This window comes from Caretta caretta, chromosome 1 (genome assembly GCF_965140235.1).
Source record: "Caretta caretta isolate rCarCar2 chromosome 1, rCarCar1.hap1, whole genome shotgun sequence".
NCBI classification, from domain to species: domain Eukaryota; kingdom Metazoa; phylum Chordata; order Testudines; family Cheloniidae; genus Caretta; species Caretta caretta.
The window spans coordinates 62,614,806-62,641,010 of record NC_134206.1 but is presented as its reverse complement, the minus strand read 5'-3'; the positions used below and the strand labels follow the sequence as shown (position 1 = coordinate 62,641,010).

The 26,205-nt window shown below is 42.4% G+C and overlaps 1 protein-coding gene across 2 annotated transcripts in view; it reads left to right on the top strand.

Moving 5' to 3' along the window:
* DNAJC15 (DnaJ heat shock protein family (Hsp40) member C15) overlaps positions 1-24,245 on the top strand; it is a 45,580-nt gene extending 21,335 nt beyond the window's left edge. Inside the window, exons 4-6 of one of the 2 annotated variants that reach the window (XM_048851123.2) lie at positions 9,656-9,732; positions 16,673-16,743; positions 22,454-24,245. In XM_048851123.2, coding sequence (XP_048707080.1) covers positions 9,656-9,732; positions 16,673-16,743; positions 22,454-22,524 — 219 coding nt within the window. In that variant the 3' untranslated portion in view covers positions 22,525-24,245. Of the gene's footprint in view, positions 1-9,655; positions 9,733-16,672; positions 16,744-20,002; positions 21,702-22,453 lie in introns of those variants that run through there. The other variant, XM_048851131.2, reaches the window with a different exon arrangement.
* Positions 24,246-26,205: the final 1,960 nt, after the last annotated feature.

The window sequence follows — 26,205 nt, the reverse complement described above, 5'->3', positions numbered from 1 at the left end:
CACCTCCGGCTCTGTATAATCAGAGATTTCACCCTAATCCTAATTTTATTTGTTTGTAACAATTCCCAGTTAATTACATTCACAGATAAGAGTAAACAACATATTGATTTTCTTCCAGATCACTAACTGAACCCATGCTGAGTGATTATTAAATGGTCATTTAAAATGCCTGTATCTTGCGTCTCTTACCTATTTTTTATGTAAGCAAAAAGCATGTATAGTCAACAATTCTGGTAATCTTTTAATTAAGATTAGTAACTGAAATCTATTGAAATTTACTTTGAATCACTACTTTCCATTTAACTATAACTTACTGCAGTTAAGTATATATACATAAGTAAAAACACTACCGTAGTCCAGCCTTCAAGTTTCTACTGTAATATGTTATTTCAGTGAAAGGATTAAAGGAATTTTGGGGGGAGGGAGGGTTGTTAAGTGTTTACCTCACCTACCATCTCCTGTAATGCGGCTTTTCCAGAGAAACACTTTTTTTCCAATTAACTTAGCTTTTCAAAGTGTCATTTGCCACTGATGTCACTAGTGCGGCTTACACTGTTCTGCTAATTCTGTGGTGACATGAGCCTGTTGTCATCAAAAAGAGTGAAACATTAATTAATCATTGGTTTGCATTACTGAGGCAGATATTACCATTATTATAACTTCAGTCACTTTTAAAATAAGACATAGATAAAGAGGTATTTCAATGGCACTACCTTGTTGAATTGTTGATGCATATGAAGACTGAGCTATAACCATATTAATTCTAAGGCAAAATGAATGTCCATGGCCCTCAGTATGCACAGTCATGGAAATTCCCTCTTCCACAATGAATATATCCCCTCTTTAGCAAACATGGAGTACTACAATAATTAGTTTGCAGTTCTCTCCTTTCCGGTCGGAGTTTGGGATTCTGCTCAGTCAGGCTATCATGTGACTGTCAGAGTAATGAGATTGGGGGATCACATCTTCTGTGATTCATATAACTCAAGTCAGCCGTTCTAACACAATGTGTAAAGTAAAGATGTTGAAAAGTCTGGGAAGAGGAAATGAATCTTGGGATTTGCAACATATGCAGTATTACAGTGGTAACAGAGTGCCACAATAGGTTGTATCATGACATCTTTTTAAAGGGTGATCTTTCTAAGTTCTCTAAAATTGACTTGCTTAGTTGGATTTCTTTGAAATTTGGCATACTTCAGGAGGATGCATGGTAGAGTTAGTGAGCCAAATTTTGAGTCATTTGAGCATGGGATTTCAGAGAGAGAAGCCCTGAAAAATGCTGAATGTTTGTTTTGTTTTCTCAGCACTAGAGATCAAACTTTTGATGATGTGATGTGGGTCAAAATAGTTTCAAGCTGTCAAGATTTACCAAAGCTAGTGCATGGCACCCACTAAATCATTTTTACACTGTGAATGTGCCAATACAGAAAAACAGCTAGTGGGTTTCCATTCCTGCCATTTTGCCCGCTTTAAAGCTTAATTCTTGTAAGTGCTGTGAAGTCTGAATGGTGAATTGGATTGCTTTGAAATTCGGTGTGCCTTGTGAGGGTGCCGGGGTAGGGTTAGTGATCCAAACTTGGAGTCATTTGACCCACAGGTTCCTGAGTTACAGTCCCTGCCAAAAAATAGTTTCCTTCTGCTGCCTTGTTCTGTTTCACTGAAAAGTACTGGTGACTAGATGAATCACAGACCTCCTTATGGTTGTGAATTCACCCATCCGTTAACGTAACTAAGGTTAAGTTCCTCATTTCTCTCCCCCTGTTGTCCCACCCCCCTACAGTGACAAAAGGAGTTTTGGACTGAGTGGCTGGAGGTTGGGTACAATTTGAGTCATGGGTAGTAATTTCATTTTGGGGGGTGAGGTGTGTAATCAAAGAATTCAAGGAAAGAAAATTGGATATGTGAATGCTTTCTGGGAGGGGAGGTGCATTGAAGGGTGGAGGAGTGGGGGAATATGATGAGAGGGGTTGGGGCTGCAGTGAAGAGAACAGGGTTATTGGAAGGGGCATGAGTGGGGATGGGTGGTAGAGGAGGGGAAGAGGTTGGGGGCTCAAGTGAGGGAAGTGTGGCGCTCCACAGCTCTGCCAATGCTCCCTCACCCCAGTGCATGCCACAGCTTTGCCATTGCCCCCGAACCACCCTGCACCTCCCAAAGCCTTTGGGGAAAATTTAGAGATGAGAATTCTTCCTGAGAGGGATGGGGTAATTAGGGGGAAGAGAAGTGGGGGAAAGGGAGGAGAGGGGTTTGGAGCTGCAATGAGGGGAAGGGAACGGGGGTGGGAGATGAATGGAGGTGGGTGTTAGGGGAGGGAGGCTTGGGGATTAAGGTAGGAGTAGTGGGAAGGGGGACAGTGGGTTGAGAGGCAGGGGGACTGGAGGAGAATAGAGGCAGGGATTCTTCCTTCCCATGTATGTGCCCAGATATGGGGGGGGCTTTTTCCCCTTTAGGGGGTCCTGAGCCTGCCCTCCTCATATGAGCCAGGGTTTAAGGCTTTGTCCCTTTGGGCGTGTCTGAGCCCTTCTGGCTTCCCCAGCCAGGATCTGTGGAGTATGTGCCCACCTACAGGGGTTGGACCCCCTCTTCCCCACCGTTGCCCCCATGTGAGCCAGGATCTGGAGGAGTATTCTCCCTTTGGGTGGGGAGCTGAAAACAGGCATGCTTCATGCATATCAGAGGCTCTCCCATACTCAGGAGGGCGATATAACACCTATTGAGAAGAATGGAGCAATTCACGTGTCTCAGAGCTATTGTTTCAGGTTGTATTAATCTCCCTGAGGTGTTCTCATTCAGCTGAAAACACCTTATTGAGATGAATTGGTCACTTCACACATTTCAGAGCCTCCTATGCTGCAGATGGACGGGCACAGGAGCCTTTTCCGTCCATTGTCCATCCATCTTTCCTGTTTAGAGGAGGATGTTTCTAAGCGCTCTAAAATCTTTGTGCTTGTATGGAAATTTGCTATGCTTTGTGGGTGTGCAGAGTAGGGTTAGTGACACTTCCCCCACCCTTGGGGTTGTTTGAACTGGGGTTCCAGATATATAAGCTCTGAAACAACAACATTGTTTTTCTAATGGCTTCTAATGGGGTTTGCACAGAACTAGTGAGCAATCTATTGCTGTGTCATGGGTCAGATTGATCTCTGTTGGTCAGTTTTACCCAGGTAGTGCATGGCAGCCACTAAGTCTTTGGGAGACCCAAATTGTGAATTTAAGTTCACTTTTTCACTTGCATAGATGGTGGATAGTACTCTGAACACATTTGCACAAAATAGGAAAGGGATAGAAAATATGATAATCCCCCTGTGTAAATGCATGGTACGCCCACACCTTGAATACTGCTTGCAGTTCTGGAAACCTCATCTAAAAAAAAATGCTTTAATGATGGTTACATGAAAGTGTAGGTTGAGATGGTATCCTCTGAGTAAGTGTAAGGGAGTTGTAAAAGGCCGAGAAGTGATTCTTAAATTGTACACATGTGGTATTCTTTCTGGGAAGTTGGCTGTATGAGTGAGTGTACACTAGGATCTGGAACCTCCTGAATGTTATAGTGCCAGGAGCCAGTGTGAGCATGTGCATATGGATACATTGCTTGAAGAGGGCAGGTGGTGCAGGCAACTCTTCCCCCCCCCCCACCCTCATTTCCCCTTATTTTAGCCTTTAATACTGTTAGATGGAATCCTGTGGCTGAGTGTGAATGGGTGGTTAAAAGAAGGTGAAGAGCTTGTATATTTCAGCAACTGTGGGGTTGGCAGAATTAGTGTGTGTGCTAATGGAGTGGAGGGTGTTGAGGCATTTCCTGGTTTTCAGAAGTGTGAGTTTTGTTCAACTCAGGATACTGCAAGGGGACAGCATACCATCAAGCAACCATAAATCTGTATTAACATAGTTTTTTTCCCCCATTAAATATTCTTAATATCTAGCAGAATATATATAGTGGCTCTTTTATTTTGTGGAGTTATGTATTGTCTCTTCAGTGAGAGATTGTGGTGACTTGGGGATACTGAAACACCTACACATTTTATAAAAACCATAGCTTCTATACAGATGGGGTGTGGTGATTAGTCTAAAACATAAGGACACTGGAATATCTCTTATTGGTGCAGAAATTGTAACAGAAAGGTGGGTTACGCGAGTCGGGGAAGGTCTTTAAAGATGTCACAGCCCAAATAAATTTGGCTTCCCTATCTGACAGCCTTTTTTTGGAGATTGTTGAGGGAAACCATACACTTAGAGTGGGCCTAAAGCTATTTACCATTTTCTTTTCACCTTTTAATAGAGTTCATGCAAGAAACTGAATTAACTCTCATGGGCTGTATAGGGCACAACATGTAAGGAAGACATGCCTAGAAAATTAAATGGTGCCCAGAATATCAGAAGTAATCAGGAAGTGGAGAGCTCACTTGTGTGATCTTTCCAGCCCAGCAAGGATTGCAGATGTCGTAGGCTGAGTTTAATATTGTAAGGTGCCTGAAATGTCCTTCCCTTATCACTTTGAGGAGTTTTCCTAACAGGGAAATACCAAAAGTAGCACTGCTTCATGAAAACACTTCACTATTTTAGTCCAAGTAGCACGTGTAAGTGAGATGGGTAGTCAAACCTCTCTCTTCTTTGGTAGCTAGAAAACTGCCTTTCTACCTCTTTTTTAGGAATGTTCTGTCCCCACTTGCCCATGCCTCTAACCTAGACAAAGATGACTTTTAGTCTGATTTCTTTTGCTTTAAAAAGGAAGCTTCAAATCTCTTTAGGACTGGGACTTTCATTAAAAAAGGGGCTGTTTGTGCCATAAGCATCCCCTGAGAAGGAAACCATTATCCTTAATGACCTAGCTGTGATTTTAAAGGTCCAAGCCAGCCTGAGTGTCTTCCTCTCAAAAGAACAGGGCAAACACTTGTTTAATGCCTTTTGGAAACTATAAAGATCGGGGCTCCCTGAAGTAAGCAGTCTAAGCAGGGACTGTCTTTTGTGTATAATACCTAGTGCAGTGGGGTCCTGGTCCATGACTAGGGCTCCTAGGCGCGAATAAGAAGAATGTTTACAATTATAAAAAGGAGTTTTATTTTGTCTTGCAGCGATACTTCTCAGGCCAGTGATGGGCAGCCTGCAGGCCACATGCGGCCCGTTGGGGTAATTCACTGGAGGGCCGCGAGACAGTTTGTTTACAATGACCGTCTGCAGGCACGGCCGTCTGCAGGCACGGCCACCCGCAGCTCCCATTGGCTGGGAATGGCGAACCGTGGCCACTGGGAGCTGCAGGCGGCCGTGCCTGCAGACTGTTGATGTAAACAAACGGTCTTGCAGCCCACCAGTGGATTACCCTGATGGGCTGCAGGTTGCGCACCACTGACTTAGGTTGTGATCTCAAGTTAATGAGCACTGGTCAGTACCTCAAATGGAGCCTATTAAAGGCAGGGGTAGGGTTCTGTGGGAGAAGGTGGAGATAATTCGGGACATAGCAGACTTTTCTCCATCAGCACTGAATCAGTATCCCATTGTCACATTAGAGAGCTATGCTAGAGATGATGCGTAACATTTTCAAAAGCACCTAAGTACCAAAGTCTCTTTTGAAAATGGGACTTAGTCTCCTAGATGCTTTGGAAAATAAGTCACTTAAGTCCCTCTTTCAAAGAAGACTTAAGTGCTTTGGAAAATGTTACCTGTGATCTTTTACTACTTCTCCCCCCAGTTATTAGGTATCATTGCCAAGTTTCTCTTTAGGCGGTAATGTTCTACTCTCTCTCAGGGTCTGATTCAGTAGTTCTCAACCTGTTTACCATTGTGGGCTGCATATACAGCTCTTTGTGTTATGTGGGCCACATCCACGCAATATATATGCCACCCTACCTGCTGTGGCTGCCCAATTGGGCACATTTTCCTCGACACCTGCTCCCAGACAGTAAGGGGCAGTGTTAATCCCACCCACCGAGCCATGGGGGATCATAGCTGGAAGCCACAATGGGACAAATTTCCACCCCGCACCAGCTCTCCCACCGGAGACAGGACCTGCAGGGCAGCCTCCAGCTCTGGCTGTGAGCTCTGGGTCTGGACATGGCCAGCAGGGGCTGGGCAGGTGGGCACTGTCTGCTGCAGGCAGTCCAGGGTGCACTGCAGCCTGGAACATGCTCATCCTGCCCCCAGAGGTGACACACAGCTGTGGCTAGTGCGGGGGCACTTGCCACCCCCCCATTTCTATGGATGCCTTTGGCACGGATGCCCAGAAGTGAGGAGACAGCTCTCTCACTGGCAGTGGCGCTCAGTCATCCCCTTTTCTTCTCTCTGCCCCATCCTCTTATCCCCTTCCTCTTCCCACCCCACCCACCTTTCTCTCCCCATTGTCCCTTTCCCCCGTCCCACTCTCCAATCCCCATCTCTTTCTTTTCCCCCTGCCCCATCCCCTCTCCCTTCCTCTCCCCCCTGTCCCACTCTTCCATCGCCTATCCCCTTCTCTTCCCCCTGCCCCATCTGGCTGTATTTCAAGGAATCCCTGTTGAGGTTACAGGGACAAACCATCCCGATGTGTCGAAAGAATAGTAAATATGGCAGGCGACCAGCTTGGCTTAACGGTGAAATCCTAGCGGATCTTAAAATAAAAAAGAAGCTTACAAGAAGTGGAAGGTTGGACATATGACCAGGGAAGAGTATAAAAATATTGCTCGGGCATGTAGGAATGAAATCAGGAGGGCCAAATCGCACCTGGAGCTGCAGCTAGCAAGAGATGTCAAGAGTAACAAGAAGGGTTTCTTCAGGTATGTTGGCAACAAGAAGAAAACCAAGGAAAGTGTGGGCCCCTTACTGAATGAGGGAGGCAACCTAGTGACAGAGGATGTGGGAAAAGCTAATGTACTCAATGCTTTTTTTGCCTCTGTCTTCACGAACAAGGTCAGCTCCCAGACTGCTGCGCTGGGCATCACAACATGGGAAATAGATGGCCAGCCCTCTGTGGAGAAAGAGGTGGTTAGGGACTATTTAGAAAAGCTGGACGTGTACAAGTCCATGGGGCTGGACGAGTTGCATCCGAGAGTGCTAAAGGAACTGGCGGCTGTGATTGCAGAGCCATTGGCCATTATCTTTGAAAACTCGTGGCGAACGGGGGAAGTCGCGGATGACTGGAAAAAGGCTAATGTAGTGCCAATCTTTAAAAAAGGGAAGAAGGAGGATCCTGGGAACTACAGGCCAGTCAGCCTCACCTCAGTCCCCGGAAAAATCATGGAGCAGGTCCTCAAAGAATGAATCCTGAAGCACTTAGGTTGGATATTAGGAAAAACTTTTTCACTAGGAGGGTGGTGAAACACTGGAATGCGTTACCTAGGGAGGTGGTAGAATCTCCTTCCTTAGAAGTTTTTAAGGTCAGGCTTGACAAAACCCTGGCTGGGATGATTTAATTGGGGATTGGTCCTGCTTTGAGCAGGGGGTTGGACTAGATGACCTCCTGAGGTCCCTTCCAACCCTGATATTCTATGATCTCCTTCTTTTCCCCCTGCCCCATCCCCTCTCTCTTCCTCTCCCCACTGTCCCACTCTTCCATCACCTATCCCCTTCTCTTCCCCCTGCCCCATCCCCTTCCTCTTCCCTCCCCATCCTCTTTCCTCTCTCCTCTGTCCCCTGCCCTGTCCCACTCCCCCATCCCTTTCTTTTCCCCCTGCCCCATCCCCTCTCTCTTCCTCTCCATACTGTCCCCTGCCCCTGTCCCACTCCCTCCTGCCCCATTCCCTTCTCTTCCCCCTGCCCTATCCCATCCTTCTTCCTTCCCCACTACCTTGCCCTGACCCCGCATAGGCGCTCACTATTGTACAGAAACAGGACCCGGCACACGTAGAAGAGGACAATGACAGGCACCAGGACGCAGGAGGCAGCATCCCAGAGCTGCCAGCCTCCACCAGGGAGAGGCGCAGAGTGAGCTGGCACAGTGTGGGAAGGACAGAACCTGTGCCTCTCACCGCCCACCCCGACAGGCTGAGCAGAGCAAGTCCTGCTCAGCACCCCCTATTTCTGCGAGAGGTGGTGGGGGGCAATGCCCCCCTAAACTACGCCTATGGCTGGCATGGGTTGATGGCCCGGTGCCTTCCCCCACACGTGGTAACTGGGCACCTGGCAACCCTACCATTTGTCCTGGGGAGGGAAGAAGCATCAGGCTGCCACCAGAGCTGCTCCCCTGCCATAGAGAGCTGCTTTGCCTTCCCTGATGGCATTAGCGCTCCAGCAGGGCTCCATGATGCCATCTACCCCTCAGCTGGCCCTGCCCTCTGCTGGGACCGGCAAACTTTGAATTTTTTTTACCACACAGCTGGGTCTGGGCTGCAAGTGGCCCGTGAGTTGAGAACCACTGGTCTGATCCAATGGCCGTTGAAGTGATTGGGAGGATTTCCATTGACTACAGTGGGCACTAGCAGGCCCTGTGTGCTCTCTGAAATTTTATTTGATACTAAATTCTCTGCCTTTCTAAAGCCATAATGTTGCGGTGTATTAGCTCAGAGGTGGCTGCTTTTTGGTAATAGGTGAAGCGTCCCTCTTGTGTAAGCAGTATGGTTTGGGAGACTATCTGCTCCTAATCTTAACTATGAAGTTTGCTTAGATACCGTAATAGGTGCCTTATAAGTGCATGTAATTTAAATGAGTGTTTGTAAATTCATTTGGGATGAGGTGCTGTATAAATATGACACATTTTATTATTGGTAATTACTAGGTATATTTAGTAGCTAACTGAAAACGTGTTTCATTAAGTGCCAGGCATATTTTAATTGTGGATAAAAAGCCCAGTTCTGAAGCCAGACTTCACTTTGATGATAAAAGGATGAAACTTACTTTTTGTAAAGCTTACTTGTTGATAAATTTGGCAGTTAACAAAACTTCAGTCTTCTTAACTGACTTCTGGGTTCCAGCGCCCAATAGTCAGGCTGTCTTGGAACTACATCTGTTGTCTCTGAGGCTCGTTTGACTTAGAGGGTTGCGGCTGTGCAATGCTGGACTAGTCCCTAATTCTTTTTATTTAAAAAAAACAAAACAAAACAAAAAAAAACCCCACTGATATCTTTAGTTATGCTATGGTATTTCAGTAATTTATTTTAACACACGGTTGATAGGCATCAGTTTTATCCTCACTCCATTCCCTGGACAACTACAGGTTTTGCTTTAAAAAAATTTACCACACCTCACTCTCCAAAACAAGTTTTCTCTTTCCGTTGTTTTAAACAGTGGTTAAAATCTCAGTTTCTGATCTGGGAAAAAAACAGCAAATAATCCCAAATGGCAGGGAAAGTTAAGCTGGCATGAATTTATGTGCACATGAAGCCCAGGGCTGTGCTCATGTGCAATTTCATTCTACCCAGCATTTAGACAATTAGGGTTCCCCTGCCAAGGGGCAGGGAGACTCTCAACCCTACAAATCAATGGTTGAAACAATTAATGTCTTTCATTATCAGTGGGACACTGTAAAAACACGAACTGTAACTTTTAAGAGGTCAGATTTTCAGTGTTTGACAGAGTTCCTTTTAAACCATATTTGTTTTGCAGTAGTTTCATCACTTGAAGTGAAATCTAATCAAATGCTAATCAACCTTGTTAAGGTAATAGAATAGCATTGAGATCATGACACCTATGTACGTGGAACTAATTATTTTCCTCTCTCTCTTCCCTCCTCCTCCTTCCATTCCCCCATAGAGTTTCTCATCATACTATAAAGGAGGATTTGAACAGAAAATGAGTAGACGAGAAGCTAGTCTTATTTTAGGCATAAGGTAGGTGTGCTGCATTAATACTGTTTTTGTTTTATCACCAAACTGAATGAAGAAATGTAAGGTGAAAGAATAGGGCTATATGGTGCTCACAGTCGTAACTTGTTAACAAAAATTGTGTTCCATATGCCATTCTAAGGTTGTATTTTGGTTGGGAAAAAAAACATACAATAAAATGGGCAGCCACGCAACTTTTGTCATACCTTCAGGCCACTTACAGCAGTAGAGGACAAATGCTGTAAATATAAATCAAAACAACACATACTATGCTGATCAACATGATCATCTACTCTGATCTCACTAAAAATCAAGATTTACAATACTGTGGATTGTATTAATGCATCAGTAATGCAGAAAGCAATTCCATTGAGTCTGTCATTCAAATGTATGTGTAATCTCTCTTCACATCTTTTTTATTGTGGTTAAAGGAATTGAGGATGCTATACAACGTATTAGGATGAATTTAAGGGTGAGCGTAGGCATGTGTAACTTAAGGATAAAACACATTACAGGGATATTGTGATTATCCCCAATACCAAGCATTACAAACCCAGGCAATTAAGAGTTAAGGTTACACTTAAACATGTTTGGATTTCTTTTAACATATGGAAATGGATAACTGAGGCACCCAAACCACCTTTATTCTTCCCTATAGCAACTCCAGGAAGGCAGGAAAGGGTAGGGCGAGTCCTGAAAGTCTTTAAAAACAGTTTAGCATTTGTGGCCCCAGATAAGATTAGATTAAAATGTTTTCATCATAATTGCATGATTATTGCAGGAAGTCTCTATAGGCCAGAGTTAAGATTGTTTGGTTGCCTTAACTGTGCAGTTCAAACATGTTAACATGTCTGGATTTTTGTTTGTGTAACCTTAACATTAATTAGACTTTAATTACAGGAATGTTGTAACGATGCCATATCTAACCCTTATTAATCCAGGCGATTGAGAGTTAAGGTTACATTTAAAGTTAATTACAACATTCCCGTGTCTTTAACTGATATGTCCCAAAATTATGTCCTCCTTGATATATTTTTTGTCTTGCAATTTCCTTAGGTTTTGAAAATACATATTTCATACATGCACACTAAACAAGAAATCCAAAGAGAATGGTACCACGTGGTATTTTGGATAACTTAAAGATATGCGTTAGCAACCTTAAATCACTTATTAAAATTAAACTTATGGGTAGATTCACTGGTACACCAGAGTAGTGCATTGCAGTTAGAGCTTACTGGTCCATTTAGATGGCTTTAAAGTTGGTTTGCTTTGACAGAACAGTTCATAGCCGTCGATGTACTGGTGATTCTGGACCTTAATTCGCAGTTGAATTATTGTTTCAGAGGTCTGTATTAGAGAACTGGTGCTATGTAAAGGAGGGATGGGAGATCCCAACCCCATAATTCCAATGTCCATGCACTTTAAAGGTATCCCTTATGCTCTGTTTCAGTTTCCCCAGTTAGTACTATCTTAGTGTGCAGTGGAGAAAAGGCAAGAATGCCATCCCGTGGGGAGCCTTTTAAAGTACTGATGCCCCAGCCAGTATGTGGTCAGAGAACCTTTACTTGCCCCAATTGTCACTTTTCTCCTTAATCTGCCAACAAGAATTTTGAATTAGGGCTGTCAATGAATTGCAGTTAATTCTCGCGATTAACTAAAAAAAAATTAATCACAGTTTTAATCACACTGTTAAACAGTAGAATACCAATTGAAATTTATCACCTTTTTTTATGTTTTTCTACATTTTTAAATATATTGATTTCATTTGCAATACAGTATACAAAGTAGACAGTGCTCACTTTATATTTTTTTATCACAAATATTTGGCACTGTAAAAATGGCAAACAAAAGAAATAGTATTTTTCAGTTCACCTCATACAAGTACTGTAGTGCAATCTCTTTATGGTGAAAGTGCAACTTACAAATGTAGATATTTTTGTTATGTAACTGCACTCAAAAACAAAACTATGTAAAAGTGATAACAGGCGTTTGCATGGCACTATTGTAGCCAGTATTGCAAGGTATTTACGTGCAATATGCTAAACATTCATATGTCCCTTCATGCTTCGGCCACCATTCCAGAGGACGTACTTCCATGCTGATGATGCTCATTAAAAAAAGAATGCATGAATTAAATTTGTGGTTGAACTCCTTTGGGGAGAATCATATGTCTCCTACTCTGCGATATATTCCATGTTATAATGGTCTTGGATGATGACCCAGCACATGTTGTTCCTTTTAAGAATACTTTCACTGCAGATTTGACAAAACGCAAAGAAGGTACCAATGTGAGATTTCTAAAGATAGCTACGTCACTCGACCCAAGGTTTAAGAATCTGAAGTGCATTCCAAAATCTGAGAGGGATGAGGTCTTCAGAAGTCTTAAAAGAGCAACACTCCAATGCAGAAACTACAGAACCTGAACCACCAAAAAGAAAATCAACCTTCTGCTGATGGCATCTAACTCAGATGATGAAAATGAATATCCGCACTGCTTTGGATAGTTATTGAGCAGAACCCGTCATCAGCATGGACGCATATCCTCTGGAATGGTGGTTGAAGCAAGAAGGGACATATTACTCCTGGGGGAATTCTGCGCCAATTCATATCATCTGCAGATTTCTTTGCTTCCCCACAGATAAATGACTTTCCGACAGGGAAGCTGCAAGAGCAGTCATGCACCACTCTCTAGCAGCACAGGTACATTGTTTCAGGCACCCAGAGCAGCCAGCAGAGAGGTTAATCACCACGGGGTTGGGGACACCCCTGCCAGTGGCTCCTACCTGAGCCGGGATCAGCTACTAGTCCTGTCTGGGCGGGAGGCAGGAGAGGATAGGAGTTCCTCTTCCCCTGCAAGGAGTGGGTGGGGCTGTGTCAGACCCATGCTCAGAAACCTCACCTAGCTGCATGAAGCTCAGCATCCTCCCCTGCTTCCTACCCTCATCCCTCCCCATACAAGGGGAGGGGTCATTGTACAGGGATCTGCTCCCCCTATCCACTCAACCCCCGTGCTTCCAGACCTCCTATACCCAGACACCCCCGCTTAGCCTCGCCCTCCATACCCAAAAAACCCATTGAACCTCAACCACTGTACCCGGAGCCCCCCTGCACCCAGACCCCCCGCCTCCAGACCCTCACCCCTGCACCCAGACCACTCCCCACTGAGCTCCCTGCACTCAAACCCCCACCTTGATGCACCACCCTGAGCCCCCACATCCAGACCCCCACATCCAGACTGACAGATGCTGAATTTCTTAGAGGCTAATTTTAATGAATTTTTAACTCACACTAATTACTGGACTTGTAAATTCTCAGAAAATCCATTCTGTGCCCCCGAAATAAACAACAATTTTGTGGAGGCTGTGTACATAAAACAGAGGATTAATTTGTACTTTAAATGCAAAATGGAACTCGGCATTAACTATGGAGCATTAACTGGTGTCTCCATAAGGGAAGAAAAATGGTCTTGTGCTTGGGTCTTGTGATTCCCTATTCTGTGCCATAAAATTCCTGTGGCTTTTGGCAAATTGTTTTAATCCCTGTCCCTCATTTTTGTCATCTGTAAAAAGGAAATCCTTAGTTTGCAACGGTTCTGGGGCTTAATTCAATTTTGAGATTTATGGGGAAGGCATTATAAGTGAAGTATTATGATGTCTGCCTGCTGCAGCCAATGGAGTTGAGAGCTTTTCAAAGAGAAGTACACAAGAACCTTTTATAATGGAAAATGTTAGGGAATCTAAATATAGGAGATGTTACTAGCGTCCCTGTTTTAAGCAAACATCCTGAACTTTCCAGATTTACAGAATAAGTCCAATGAGAATTGTAAGTTAGCTAGTTCTAGATGAGAGAAACTCAAAATGTACATATTGTTGTCTTAACAGACAGCTTACAAGATAAAATAAAGATTTTTTTTTCCCAAAGGAAATCTTTATACTGTTTCAATATATGGTATGTAAGTGGTGGCAAAAGTATTGATATGTTAGCTAGAAAAATTACATAGTGTATAAATCAGAGGTGGGCCACATCCGGCCTGGCTCCTGGCCCCTCCCCTGCTGTTCCCCCTTCCCCCGCAGCCTCAGTTTACTGCGCTGCCGGTGCAATGCTCTGGGTGGTGGGGCTGCAAGCTTCTGGGGCGGCACGGCTGCAGAACCATGGCCTGACCTGGTGCTCTGTGCTGCGTGGCTGCCTGTCTGTCCTGATGCAGCCGTGCCACCAGCCACTGGTGCCCCAGGCAGCGCGGTAAGGGGGCAGGGAGCAGGGTGGGATTGGATAGAGGGCAGGGGAGTTTGGGGGTGGTCGGGGCCAGGGGTGTGGATTGGGGAGTGGGGCAGTCGGAGGGTGGGGAACAGGGGGATTGAATGGGGGCAGGGGTCCCGGGGTGGGGGCAGTCAGGAAGGAGAGGAGGGGTTGGATGGGGCAATGGAGGGCAGTTACAGGCGGGGCTTCCAGGGGCAGGGGGGCAGTCAGGAGGGAGAGGGAGGTTGGATGGGGGGGGCAGTTAGGGGCAGGGGGGTCCAGATGCGGTCAGGGGACAGAGAGCAGGGGGAACTGGGGGGTTGAATGGGGCAGGAGTCCTGGGGGAGCCATCAGGGGGTGAGAATCAGGGGGGAGTCGAATAGGGGGCAGGGGCTGGGCCATGCCTGGCTGTTGCGGGAGGCACAGCAATTTCAGAAACGCGATGCGGCCCTCAGGCCAAACAGTTTGCCCGCCCCTGGTATAAATCAATAAAAATAAGTATGAAATAATAAAAAGATAGCAAGAATATACAATAGAATCTAAGACTGTAGAAAAATCATAAGTTATTGCATTTCAGAAGTAGTACAGTAGATTGTATAATCAATGCATACACACGGGGCAACGTTGAGATCATGTATTCAACCTTAAAGTGTGATTATACTCTGAAAAATGACTGGAGAATAGCATCACGTTACTCCATAGATCTGTTCCTATATATATCCAGAGGCATATGGCTGACCAAATGTACAAAGCCAATCAGTTACCCCTGTGTAACCTTCCTGAAGGTAATGAGTAAGGTTGCACTAATGAAACTGAGGCTTGTCAGTGTAACTTGCAATGCAGAACCTTTATGACTGGTGATGTTTAAGAAAGTGTTTTGAGTTTGCAGGATTAGTGACATCTGGTAAATTAAGCAAATTTGATGTTACATGCCATTTTATCAGTCATTTTTCAGAGCAGAACTGCACTACTTTACTGCAATTTTGCCATAACCTGACTATTGAGCATTAAAATTTCTAACCTTAACAATACATTAATACTCATTTTTGGATTCTAATAGTACTTTGCACTTAGTGCCCTTTAGCAGTGTAGGTCTGAAATCCCCTGACTAAGGAGGGCAAACATTATTGTCCCTATGAGAACTACGCCTGTGGGGTAACTGAAGTATATAGATTTTCTTGTCCCAGGTCACACAGTGAGTTGCAGAACTGAGAACAGAACTCAGCTAAACTTGGTTCTAATTGTGTGGTCAATCCACTAGATTACAGCAGCCTATTTATTAACAGCTTTATAGGTTGAAATAATGGGAAATTGTGCTCTTTAACAGTTTGATATAAAAATTATTTGAAATATAAATAATCTTATTTCTCAATTATTATGTAATTTTCAGGGCCTCTGACCGCCTAATTTTTATTCCCATCGCTTTTTCTTCTCTAGTGCAGTTCTGTGCACCACTTCTGCAACATATGTAGGCTTTGATTTTTCCGTGATTGAAGAGTAAAAATTACAATATTTAGGGGAGTCCCCCCACAAGACTATAGTTAGGCTGAGACCTGGCATTCCTGCACAGATAGTGGAGTTAGGTTCTTGGAGCCTTCGGCTAAAAAGGGGGCAATGGGGTGGAAGTATGTATTAGCCTCTGCTCTTGGAGACTTAGGCTAAAAAGAAAAGGCGGGGGCAGTATGTATTTGCCTTCTCTGCTGAAATTTTGTACCACTAAACAGTGTTACCCTATAGCATTCTTTAGTGGAGTGACAAAAAGCTGCCTTCCTCTGTCTTCTCTTGAAGTGGTAAATGTTGCTGCAAATGGTGGCTACATTTTCCACGTCAACGAATTTTAAAAAAGCTAAACCATACAGCTTCAAATACAAATGTTCCTCTTCAAACCAGAAGGAACTCTGCTACTGTGCTGGCACAATGCTTCCATAAGTGGCTATTTGCTGGTAAGGTACACACTTAATTTAGTTGAAGTACATATTTTATCTTCCTGTCATTGAAAGGAGCAGCTTTATGTAGCATTTGTAAATTGACATGTCCCTGAGTATAACACATTGAACAGCTTTGGAAAAACAAAAAATGCAGAGTTTTCGGATCTCACCAGGATGAGGAATTATTTTAATAATACTCTGTATAGATTCATAGTTACAACAAATATTATATATTTTGTCATTGGTCGTAAATAACCATTTTCCAGGAATCATTTTTCCCTGTTCACTGGTAGAAAACCAGTTAAATGTGTGTAAGGCTTTGTCTATAATGAAAAGTTATATTAGCATAGCTACATCAATTAGAGGTGTGAGGGAAGAGGGCTTCCGTTGATCTAGCTAATGCCGTTCGGAGAGGTGATATTCCTACGTTGACAGAAAACCCCTTCTGTCAGGGTAGTGCTGGCATAGCTACGCTGACATAACTGTGCTGATACAGTCTCTGTAGTGTATATGGCAGGAACTGCTGAGTTTTGGAATAGACAAAAACTGTCAGTATTCCTTCACTGTACTGGCTGCGCTTTTTTTTTTTAATACAAAAGAGGTGTACTTCCTTAAATGTCTTAAAAGGCTTATTAAAATGTTACATCCCAAAAGGTGCAATTGTGTGTTGTGTCCACAAGATGGTGAAAACCTCTAGTTTTAAATTGTCTGAAGTCAGTGCAAACTGATCATTTACAATCTGAATTTGACACTATGGTAAGCACTTTAATTTATTTCTACAGTCCATCTGCTGACAAGGCCAAGATTAGAACAGCTCATAGGAGAATCATGATTTTGAATCACCCTGATAAAGGTACACTGTTGTTTTCATTAATATTGGGTGGAAAGAACATACTACGAGCTCCTTTCAGTTTACTTAAACTGGTTGTAGCTAGCCATTTATGTAATTCATGAAATTATGTGCTGTATATTTAGTAGTGAGACTTACAGGTAAGCTTTTATATGTTGTTGTTTTCTCTAATAAATAAAGCAGACTGATATCCAAGCTCCATATGCCATAGTAGCACTAGGTTACTCTGCTGCCTTCTGAGCTCATTTTCTAGATCAGCACTTCACTAGTTGTTAGTTTTTCAGGAGCTCTGAAGAAGGCAAAACACTAGCCATGAAGTTCCCACTTACATTACACAAAAATGCTTGAACTGGGTTTTTTCTGGCCATAAATATATGAGCACACAAGTCTCTAAGGGACAAGTGCTATAATCACTAAATATATCAGATTCTGGGTTTCTTAAACCCACCCTGGAAAACTGTAAAGCTGGGCACAGTTGCTTTAATTGGCCAGGTTTTTAATGTAAATTTATCTTACAGAAAGGCTTATTATAACTTTAACTACACTACAGCTGCTTGAGAAAGAGAGCACCCATATGTTCATTCCTGTTTCTACTTTTCAATAACATATGGTAGAATTGCACTGTATTTCAAAAGTCAAAAGGGGGAAGTGAAGTTTTTTATTTCTTGTTGACAGATTCACAGGATTTTGTTCCTAACAATCATAATAAAAAGATAACTGACCGCTGGCAATATAAGGTGTTGAGTAAGCACTTTTCTTTCAGCTGCCTTATCTCCTTAGATTGCTAACGGCTAAACAGTCTTGCTTAGATGTTGTCTGTCATTCTGCTTTTTAATTTGTTTTTCTGTAAAGTAGGTATACTGAAAATAGGAAAGGAATTCTCTGTTATATTTGTAATATATTATGATGGTCAGAGCTACAGTTTAGAGTACAGTATGTTAAAAGTTTTGATTAATAAACATTATCCTTTGTATTGCAGTGGCACCCAGAGATCCCCATCAGGATCTTGGTTCCTTTGGGCTGGGTGCTGTACCAACATATTAAGACAATCGCTGTTCTGAAGATGATATACACTAAAGTCTCCCACTCCCACAATTGATAGCATCTGAGCTGACAGTTGCACTTGCCTGGGGCTCTGTAGACTTCAACAGGGCATCGTGTAGACTCAGCAACCCACCTGTGCGCTACCAATTGCAGAATTGGGGCCATAGTTCCTAATCCTGCATCTGCACAGGCAGGCCCATATACCCACTTAGAACTCCTTTGACTTCATTAGTGGCAGGGTTGAAGCCAAAGATAATACACAACTGTAGCAGATAAATGGAGTTAGTGTAAAAGGACAACAATGGAAACTGATTAAAACTACAGTTATATAGGCTAGTTATGAGAGAACTATGGGATCCGAAGACACAATTTTAAATAAATAAATCAAAATCAAATGTTTTTAGAGAAATAATATGTACAGTGAAAGCCACAAAAATTGTTGCACGGAGTATCCAAACTAAAATTACAAATTGGATTGCATGATACAAGTTTCTCTCTCATTGGAAGGCAATGAAATAGGTTGTGCACTTGATGTAAATGTAGCAAAAAACGCTTTTAGCAAATTTGACTTTATTTTGAGAGAATTCACTTTTGGCATTTAAACAGTGCATAGTTAATATTTCTCTAGCTTGTATTGCTTTTTGCAGTTATTTTATTTTTCATGCCTCTGCTCTCAAAGGGGAATAGACAAGCTATATTCAATTCAGTAATCCCCACTCCTTACTGAAACCCAATTTATCAGAAAAACTTTACATATGTATTGGTAAGCATTCTCCCCCCTCTGCCCCTCCCAACCCCCCACCCCAAACACACAAACACAACACAGCACACACTTAAAAAATATGGACTTCACTCAGTTGTTTCTGTATTAAATCTGGGAATAGGGTTGCCAACTGTCTAATCACACAAATCCAAATGCCTTGCTCTGCACCTTCTCCGATGCCCCGCCCCGCTCACTCCATCCCCACTCCCTTCGTCGATCGCTCTCTCCCACCCTCACTCACTTTCAGTGGGCTGGGGCAGCAGGTTGGGGTGCAGGAGGGGGTATGGGCTCTGTGGGGTGGGGCCAAGGGGTTCAGAGTGTGGGAGGGAGCTCTGAGCTGAGCCTGGGGTGGAGGGCTGAGGTAGGGGGTTGGAGTGCAGGAGGTAGTGTGGGGTGTAGGCTCCAGCCGGGAGGCGCTTACCTCGGGCAGCTACCGGTCGGCGGCGCAGCTGGGCTAAGAGGGCCACAGGGACATGTCAGCCACTTTAGGGAGCGTTGCAGTCTTAGCCCTGCTGCCGCCACCAGACTTTCAGCACCTAAAATCTCCCAGTTCGGCTTTGGTAGCCTCCGGGAGATAGGGCATGATTCCGGGAGACTCCCAGTAGTTGGCAACCCTATCTGGGAATGAGTTTGTAGTGGTTTAGACTCCTGATCTAAAAGTCACAGTGAAGTTCTCCAGTCTTCGAAGTCCTACCTCCTTCTGTTGCCAGGCATCTAGAACTGATACTTGTCCTTTCTGTATCCTTAAATGTTGTTCATAATTTTTCATTCATAAGAACAGATGCTTAGGAAAAGGTTGTTCAGGGCACAGTGATGTTTAAACCACATTTCAGTGTACAAAGATAGAGGTTTCAGAGTAGCAGCCGTGTTAGTCTGTATCCTCAAAAAGAAAAGGAGTACTTGTGGCACCTTAGAGACTAACCAATTTATTTGAGCATAAGCTTTCATGAGCTACAGCTCACTTCATCAGATGCATACTGTGGAAAATACAGTGGGGAGATTTATATACACAGAGAACATGAAACAATGGGTGTTACCATACAGACTGTAACAAGAGTGATCAGGTAAGGTGAGCTATTACCAGCAGGAGAGCGAGGGGGAAAAATCTTTTGTAGTGATAATCAAGGTGGGCGGGCCATTTCCAGCAGTTGACAAAAACGTCTGAGGAACGGTGGGGGGAGAGGGTAGGATAAACATGGGGAAATAGTTTTATTTTGTGTAATGACACATCCACTCCCAGTCTTTATTCAAGTCTAAGTTAATTGTATCCAGTTCGCAAATTAATTCCAATTCAGCAGTCACTTGTTGGAGTCTGTTTTTGAAGTTTTTTTGTTGAAGAATTGCCACTTTTAGGTCTGTAATTGAGTGACCAAAGAGATTGAAGTGTTCTCCGACTGGTTTTTGAACGTTATAATTCTTGACGTCTGATTTGTGTCCATTTATTCTTTTACGTAGAGACTGTCCAGTTTGGCCAATGTACGCCATCCTTGCCACTGTGGATGTAGAAGCCCCCTACACCAACATTCCACACAAAGATGGACTACAAACCATCAGGAACAGCATCCCCGATAATGTCCCAGCAAACCTTGTGGCTGAACTTCATGACTTTGTCCTCACCCATAACTATTTCACGTTAGGGGACAATGTATACCTTCAAATCAGTGGCATTGCTATGGGTACCCGCATGGCCCCAGAGTATGCCAACATTTTTATGGCTGACTTAGAACAACGCTTCCTCAGCTCTCGTCCCCTAATGCCCCTACTCTACTAGCGCTACATTGATGACATCTTCATCATCTGGACCCATGGAAAAGAAGCCCTTGAGGAATTCCAGCATGATTTCAACAATTTCCATCCCACCATCAACCTGAGCCTGGACCAGTCCACACAAGAGATCCACTTCCTGGACACTACAGTGCTAATAAGCGATGGTCACATAAACACCACCCTATACCGGAAACCTACTGACCGCTATGCCTACCTACATGCCTCCAGCTTTTATCCAGACCACACCATACAATCCATTGTCTACACCCAAGCTCTGCGATACAACCACATTTGCTCCAACCCCTCAGACAGAGACCAACACCTACAAGATCTCTATCAAGCATTCTTACAACTACAGTACCCACCTGCTGAAGTGAAGAAACAGATTGACAGAGCCAGAAGAGTACCCAGAAGTTACCTACTACAGGACAGGCCCAACAAAGAAAATAACAGAACGCCACTAGCCATCACCTTCAGCCCCCAGCTAAAACCTCTCCAACGCATCATCAAGGATCTACAACCTATCCTGAAGGACGAGCCCTCACTCTCACAGATCTTGGGAGACAGACCAGTCCTTGCTTACAGACGGCCCCCCAACCTGAAGCAAATGCTCACCAGCAGCCACACAACAGAACCACTAACCCAGGAACCTATCCTTGCAACAAAGCCTGTTGCCAACTGTGTCCACATATCTATTCAGGGGACACCATTATAGGGCCTAATCACATCAGCCACACTATCAGAGGCTTGTTCACCTGCACATCTACCAATACGATATATGCCATCATGTGCCAGCAATGCCCCTCTGCCATGTACATTGGCCAAACTGGACAGTCTCTACGTAAAAGAATAAATGGACACAAATCAGACGTCGAGAATTATAACGTTCAAAAACCAGTCAGAGAACACTTCAGTCTCTTTGGTCACTCAATTACAGACCTAAAGGTGGCAATTCTTCAATAAAAAAAACTTCAAAACAGACTCCAACAAGAGACTGCTGAATTGGAATTAATTTGCGAACTGGATACAATTAACTTAGGCTTGAATAAAGACTGGGAGTGGATGTGTCATTACACAAAATAAAACTATTTCCCCATGTTTATCCTACACCCCCCCCACCCCCGCTGTTCCTCAGACGTTTTTGTTAACTGCTGGAAATGGCCCACCCACCTTGATTATCACTACAAAAGATTTTTTCCCCTCCGCTCTCCTGCTGGTAATAGCTCACCTTACCTGATCACTCTTGTTACAGTCTGTATAGTAACGCCCATTGTTTCATGTTCTCTGTGTATATAAATCTCCCCACTGTATTTTCCACTGAATGCATCCAATGAAGTGAGCTGTAGCTCACAAAAGCTTATGCTCAAATAAATTTGTTAGTCTCTAAGGTGCCGCAAGTCCTCCTTTTCTTTTTAAAGATAGAGCTGTGTTCTAGTGAGTGATGATACTGATACAGACCGTATAATGTTGTTTTTGGTGACTGTAGGCAGATGGTTGACACTCAAGGGGAGAGTAAAAAAACAAACACAAGGACCACTGAACTGTAATCAGATTGTTAGATGGAGCATAAAGCAATGACACTGTTCAGGACCAGAAGTTAGAAGGAGTACTGTGTTTAAATAGCTTTAATGTGACATCTTTTGGCTGGTATTTCTCTGTCTCTGAATCTAGAATGGAATAGGCTTGGTGTATGTTCTTAATGATTCTGTATCAAAAATTGGCTTATAACATTTTTGCCTCTGATGATTTCCTGGGGGGAAAAAATCCTAGCTGTTCTCATTAGATGATCTGTTCAGGGTAGCTGACCTTGCTTAACAGGTGCAGGAACAATGCATTCAGTCTAAATACTAAGATGATTTGAGAGAATAATTTTAGACTGTTCATGAAGACTTCACTTTGATAGGAGAGTGCTGCTCTGCATTATTTTTCACAGTGATTAAGATTTTATTGCATGTTTGTTCTGTTTACTTATCCACTGGTTTAATTTATCTCTGACATTTTCACGTAAGCTTATGAATGATTTTTTTGGAGAGGGAGGAAACTAATAAACCACATCACCAATAATTTAAGGGATGCTCTAAGTTAAATGGTTTTTGTATTTCATACTGATATAAATCTATTTTTCTCCCTTTTTTTCAGGTGGATCTCCATACTTAGCAACAAAAATAAATGAAGCAAAAGATTTGTTAGAATCCAGCACCAAAAATTAATGTCCAAGGACTTCTGTGATAGAACTTTTTATATATTCCTTTCTACTGGAAATCCTGTAGATATATTGTGCAATAGCTGCGTGCTGCTCTATATAGTTGCATAACACTGGATCAAATATTCAGTTATCTATCTTCATTATTAAAGATCTAAGACTATTTAAAAAGCAAACTGATACATTTTACAATAAGTCTCATTTCTAGTATTTTTTTCCCCCTCAATCTGTTTTGACTCTTTGGAAGCATTGAAGCTGGTTCTTCATTGACTGTTCTTTAAAAATGGTTTATTACAGGTTTGTGCAATAGGGCTGGACTTCTGGAACTTATTTTTTTAAAATGGAAACATTTGTCTGTATTATAATATAGGCTTTATTTATATATTTATTTATTGATAATGGTGATACTGTATAGCGCTGTCACTTGAAGTGGCTCTAGAAGGTAAAACTGAAAGGCTTGCCACATGTTGGATTCCTTTCTTTTGATGTGCAGCATAGATGCCATTTCAAAGTTGCTGGTTGGGGCGAAATGACTTGAAGATTACGCCAAAATGCTGGTTTCCTTATCTCTGTATTTGAGGGACGTAGAAGTGTAAAGGAGAATATCGGCCTGATTTTTAAAAATTTTTTTTTTTAAGGTGCTTAGACCTTTTCCATGTTAAGACCGCTTTGAGAAAGATAGCTTTCCTTAAACTCACTGTCTGTTTATGCCTCACTGCACTGCTGGCCTTTGGGAAAACCAGTGCCACAACTCCCTTTGTGAGGACTCGAGATCAGTTTACAAATATATGGGGCAGTGGCATTCAAGATTCATTCATGGTACTAGTGTGACTGTAGGTTCCCCCTCAATCAGCTGCCTGCAACCAAGCTAACTCCTCTGAGTAGCCCGCGTTACCTCTTCCCACAAGGAGGAGCAACAGAATTCCATGAGACGTCATCCTAGAAGATTAAGAACAGGAGATTCCTGTTTTCTAATTCAGCACTGACTAGCATCCCTTTTGTGACCATGGTCAACTTATTTAATTGTTATGCCTTAGTTTCTCTATAAAATACTAGCCAGAGGGAAGAGAGTTGGGACAGTTACTGTTGGTAACATGTAATGTGGTAACATTCAGTAGAATACAGAGTGCCTAATGGCCCCTTGGTATCCATCTTACTTGGACAGTTTGTTCCTGGGAGAACTCTTGGTTTTTGTTTTTGTTTTTTTTTAAATATTGGCAGCTGGCCACAACCCTCCACAGCTGGGCTCCACTTCTGTAACTAGAGGCTCTGGGGTGTCTTGTCTTCCCATTCTTACCTAGATACACACACTTTGTGTTAAAATGTGTCAATTAAGCAGAACACAGCCCCATTATACTAATCTTCCTCAAAATCCTTAGATTAGTCCTCTATGTAGCACAGTGATCATGGTTAATAGGAGTCTGATGATGGGGAAGAGTGTGAAACTGTTTTGCCAGCCCACCCAAAAAAATGCTAAGGCCAGCTTTGAAAGAAACCTTGAAGGTTAGGTCATCTAGTCATGCTTCCTGCCAGTCACAGATGCAGGATGTGTACGAGACTGCATGGATTAACTTAGATCAATGTGATGAAAATCATGATTTAAATCACCAAGTCAAAAGCCTCAATTTAAATAATCGATTTTAATAATTTTTCCATTTCTACTTGTTTTCTAAAGAGAGGTGCATTTTTATTGGTTGGTATAACGATTAAAACATGTTGATTTACAAATTAATGGAACCTTCATACTAAATTTGGTGCATCTTTTTCTACGTGCAAACACAGTGTAACAATGTACATTTATTTAAGCAATTATATAGCTTAATATTTGCAGTTTCTTATTAACTTCATTTTTAGTATGTCAGAAAATGGTGAATGATACGATATATTGCTTTTGTACGAGATGATTAACTTTTGGTCATTTTGGGTCGAGCTGAATTAGGACGGTAACTGAAATTTAATTAAACACAAAATAGCTATAACATTTATTTTTATTAAACAAAACAACCTTAAATGTTTTGGCTCCATAAACTTCTCTTATCAAAACATATTTCACATTTACAGCTAAATTATAATAAGTTTAGGCCCTAACATATTTTGTATTGCATTCAGATTTCATTTTAAACAGGCTTATTTTTTTAAACATTAAATAACTAAAAAATCCAATTAAATCAAAAGATTTTTTTTTATTTTTATCCACATTTCTGTGAGATTGTGGGTCACATGATGCATTTAAAATTAGAATAGATAAAGCACTGAAGATCATATTGAAGGGGAGACTCCTGCTCTAGCGTGGACATAGACTATATAACTAATAGGCTTCCGCCATCTGACTGGTTTTCTAATGCAAGATGAAAGCAGACCAGGAAATCTATTACATTTTTAAAGCAACGTGCCTGTACTTCAGTGAGTCCTTAACAGTGTCGCTTTTGAAAAAGAATAGTAGCAATTTCAAATAGACTTAAGATTAGCTGTACCTTTCACTGATCTAGTGTGCATTAGGAAAAAAAATGGTCAAAGTTTTCTGTCCCTGATTTTTATAGATCAAATCTGTAATTGATCTGGACCATTGCCCAAAAGCAAAACTGCTCTGCATGGTAGACAGCAAAAGTATTCCCTCTAATGATTTTATGAGCTGACTAGCTATTGTTCCCACATGAGAGCTTTTTTTCTTGTTGCTGAGCGAAAATTTTTATAAAAAACTCATATTTTAAAAATATCAATTGAAACAAATATAATAACTGTTAATTTTGCTCTGTTCTTAATTAAGTTCTCAGGGCTTTCCAAGAAATAAGTTTTTTTTTTCTCCCAGATTATAGTTGTTTATTTTATTTCAAGTGACTTGAATCTTTCCTACCAGATCCGCTGCCTGTACCAAATTGCTTTCCAGGCAGCATGTGTGTCATGTCATATTGATTTTTTTTCTCTCCACATTTTCTTCTTCTTAGTTCAGTTGTTCTGTTTTCTTTGAAATAGCTCCCACCTGTCCCATTTGAGACTTGTCTCCCCAACCCATTCAGCCAGGCATAAGTCTGACTGTCACTGGGGTCTCACTGAAATCTGTTGGGTCCAATGAAATGTGGGACTTGACAGATATAGAGTAGCATGAGCATCATCATTGTGTGCTCTGGCGCATGTGTAGCAGCACAAGCTGGTCAACAACTCTGCACATGTGGGTGAGCAGTAGAAGAAAACTAAAGCTGATATTTTGTCTATTAAATCATATTTGGAAGTAAAAAAGCAGGGGAGTGAAATGAAATAACAATTGAGTCTGTCAGACTTAGCTCGTGATTTCCTAGCTTTGATCAGTGCATCAAGACATGTAGGTATTTTTTCCTTAAAATTAAACACGTACAAACAAACTTTCAAAAAACGAGTGAAATCATGTAAAATTATCTTGAATTCTAAAGGAACCATCTGGTCTATCAAGCAGATGCTATATATACTGTCTAACCTAACAGTAAGCGCATGGGAAATAGTATTGGCTTAACTTTTCTGTATATGTGTATGTCATCCCAAGTTTTGAGCTCTCTGGGGCCTGGAAGGTCTTTGTAGTGTGCTTGTACAGCTCCTAATATGCTGAAGCTTGTTTGGGGTCCTTAGGCTCTGTTGAAACAGAAATAAGTAGATACATTGTTTTACAATACATGCCCTTCAAATTACTATTTTATAATAGTGGAACTATGTACTC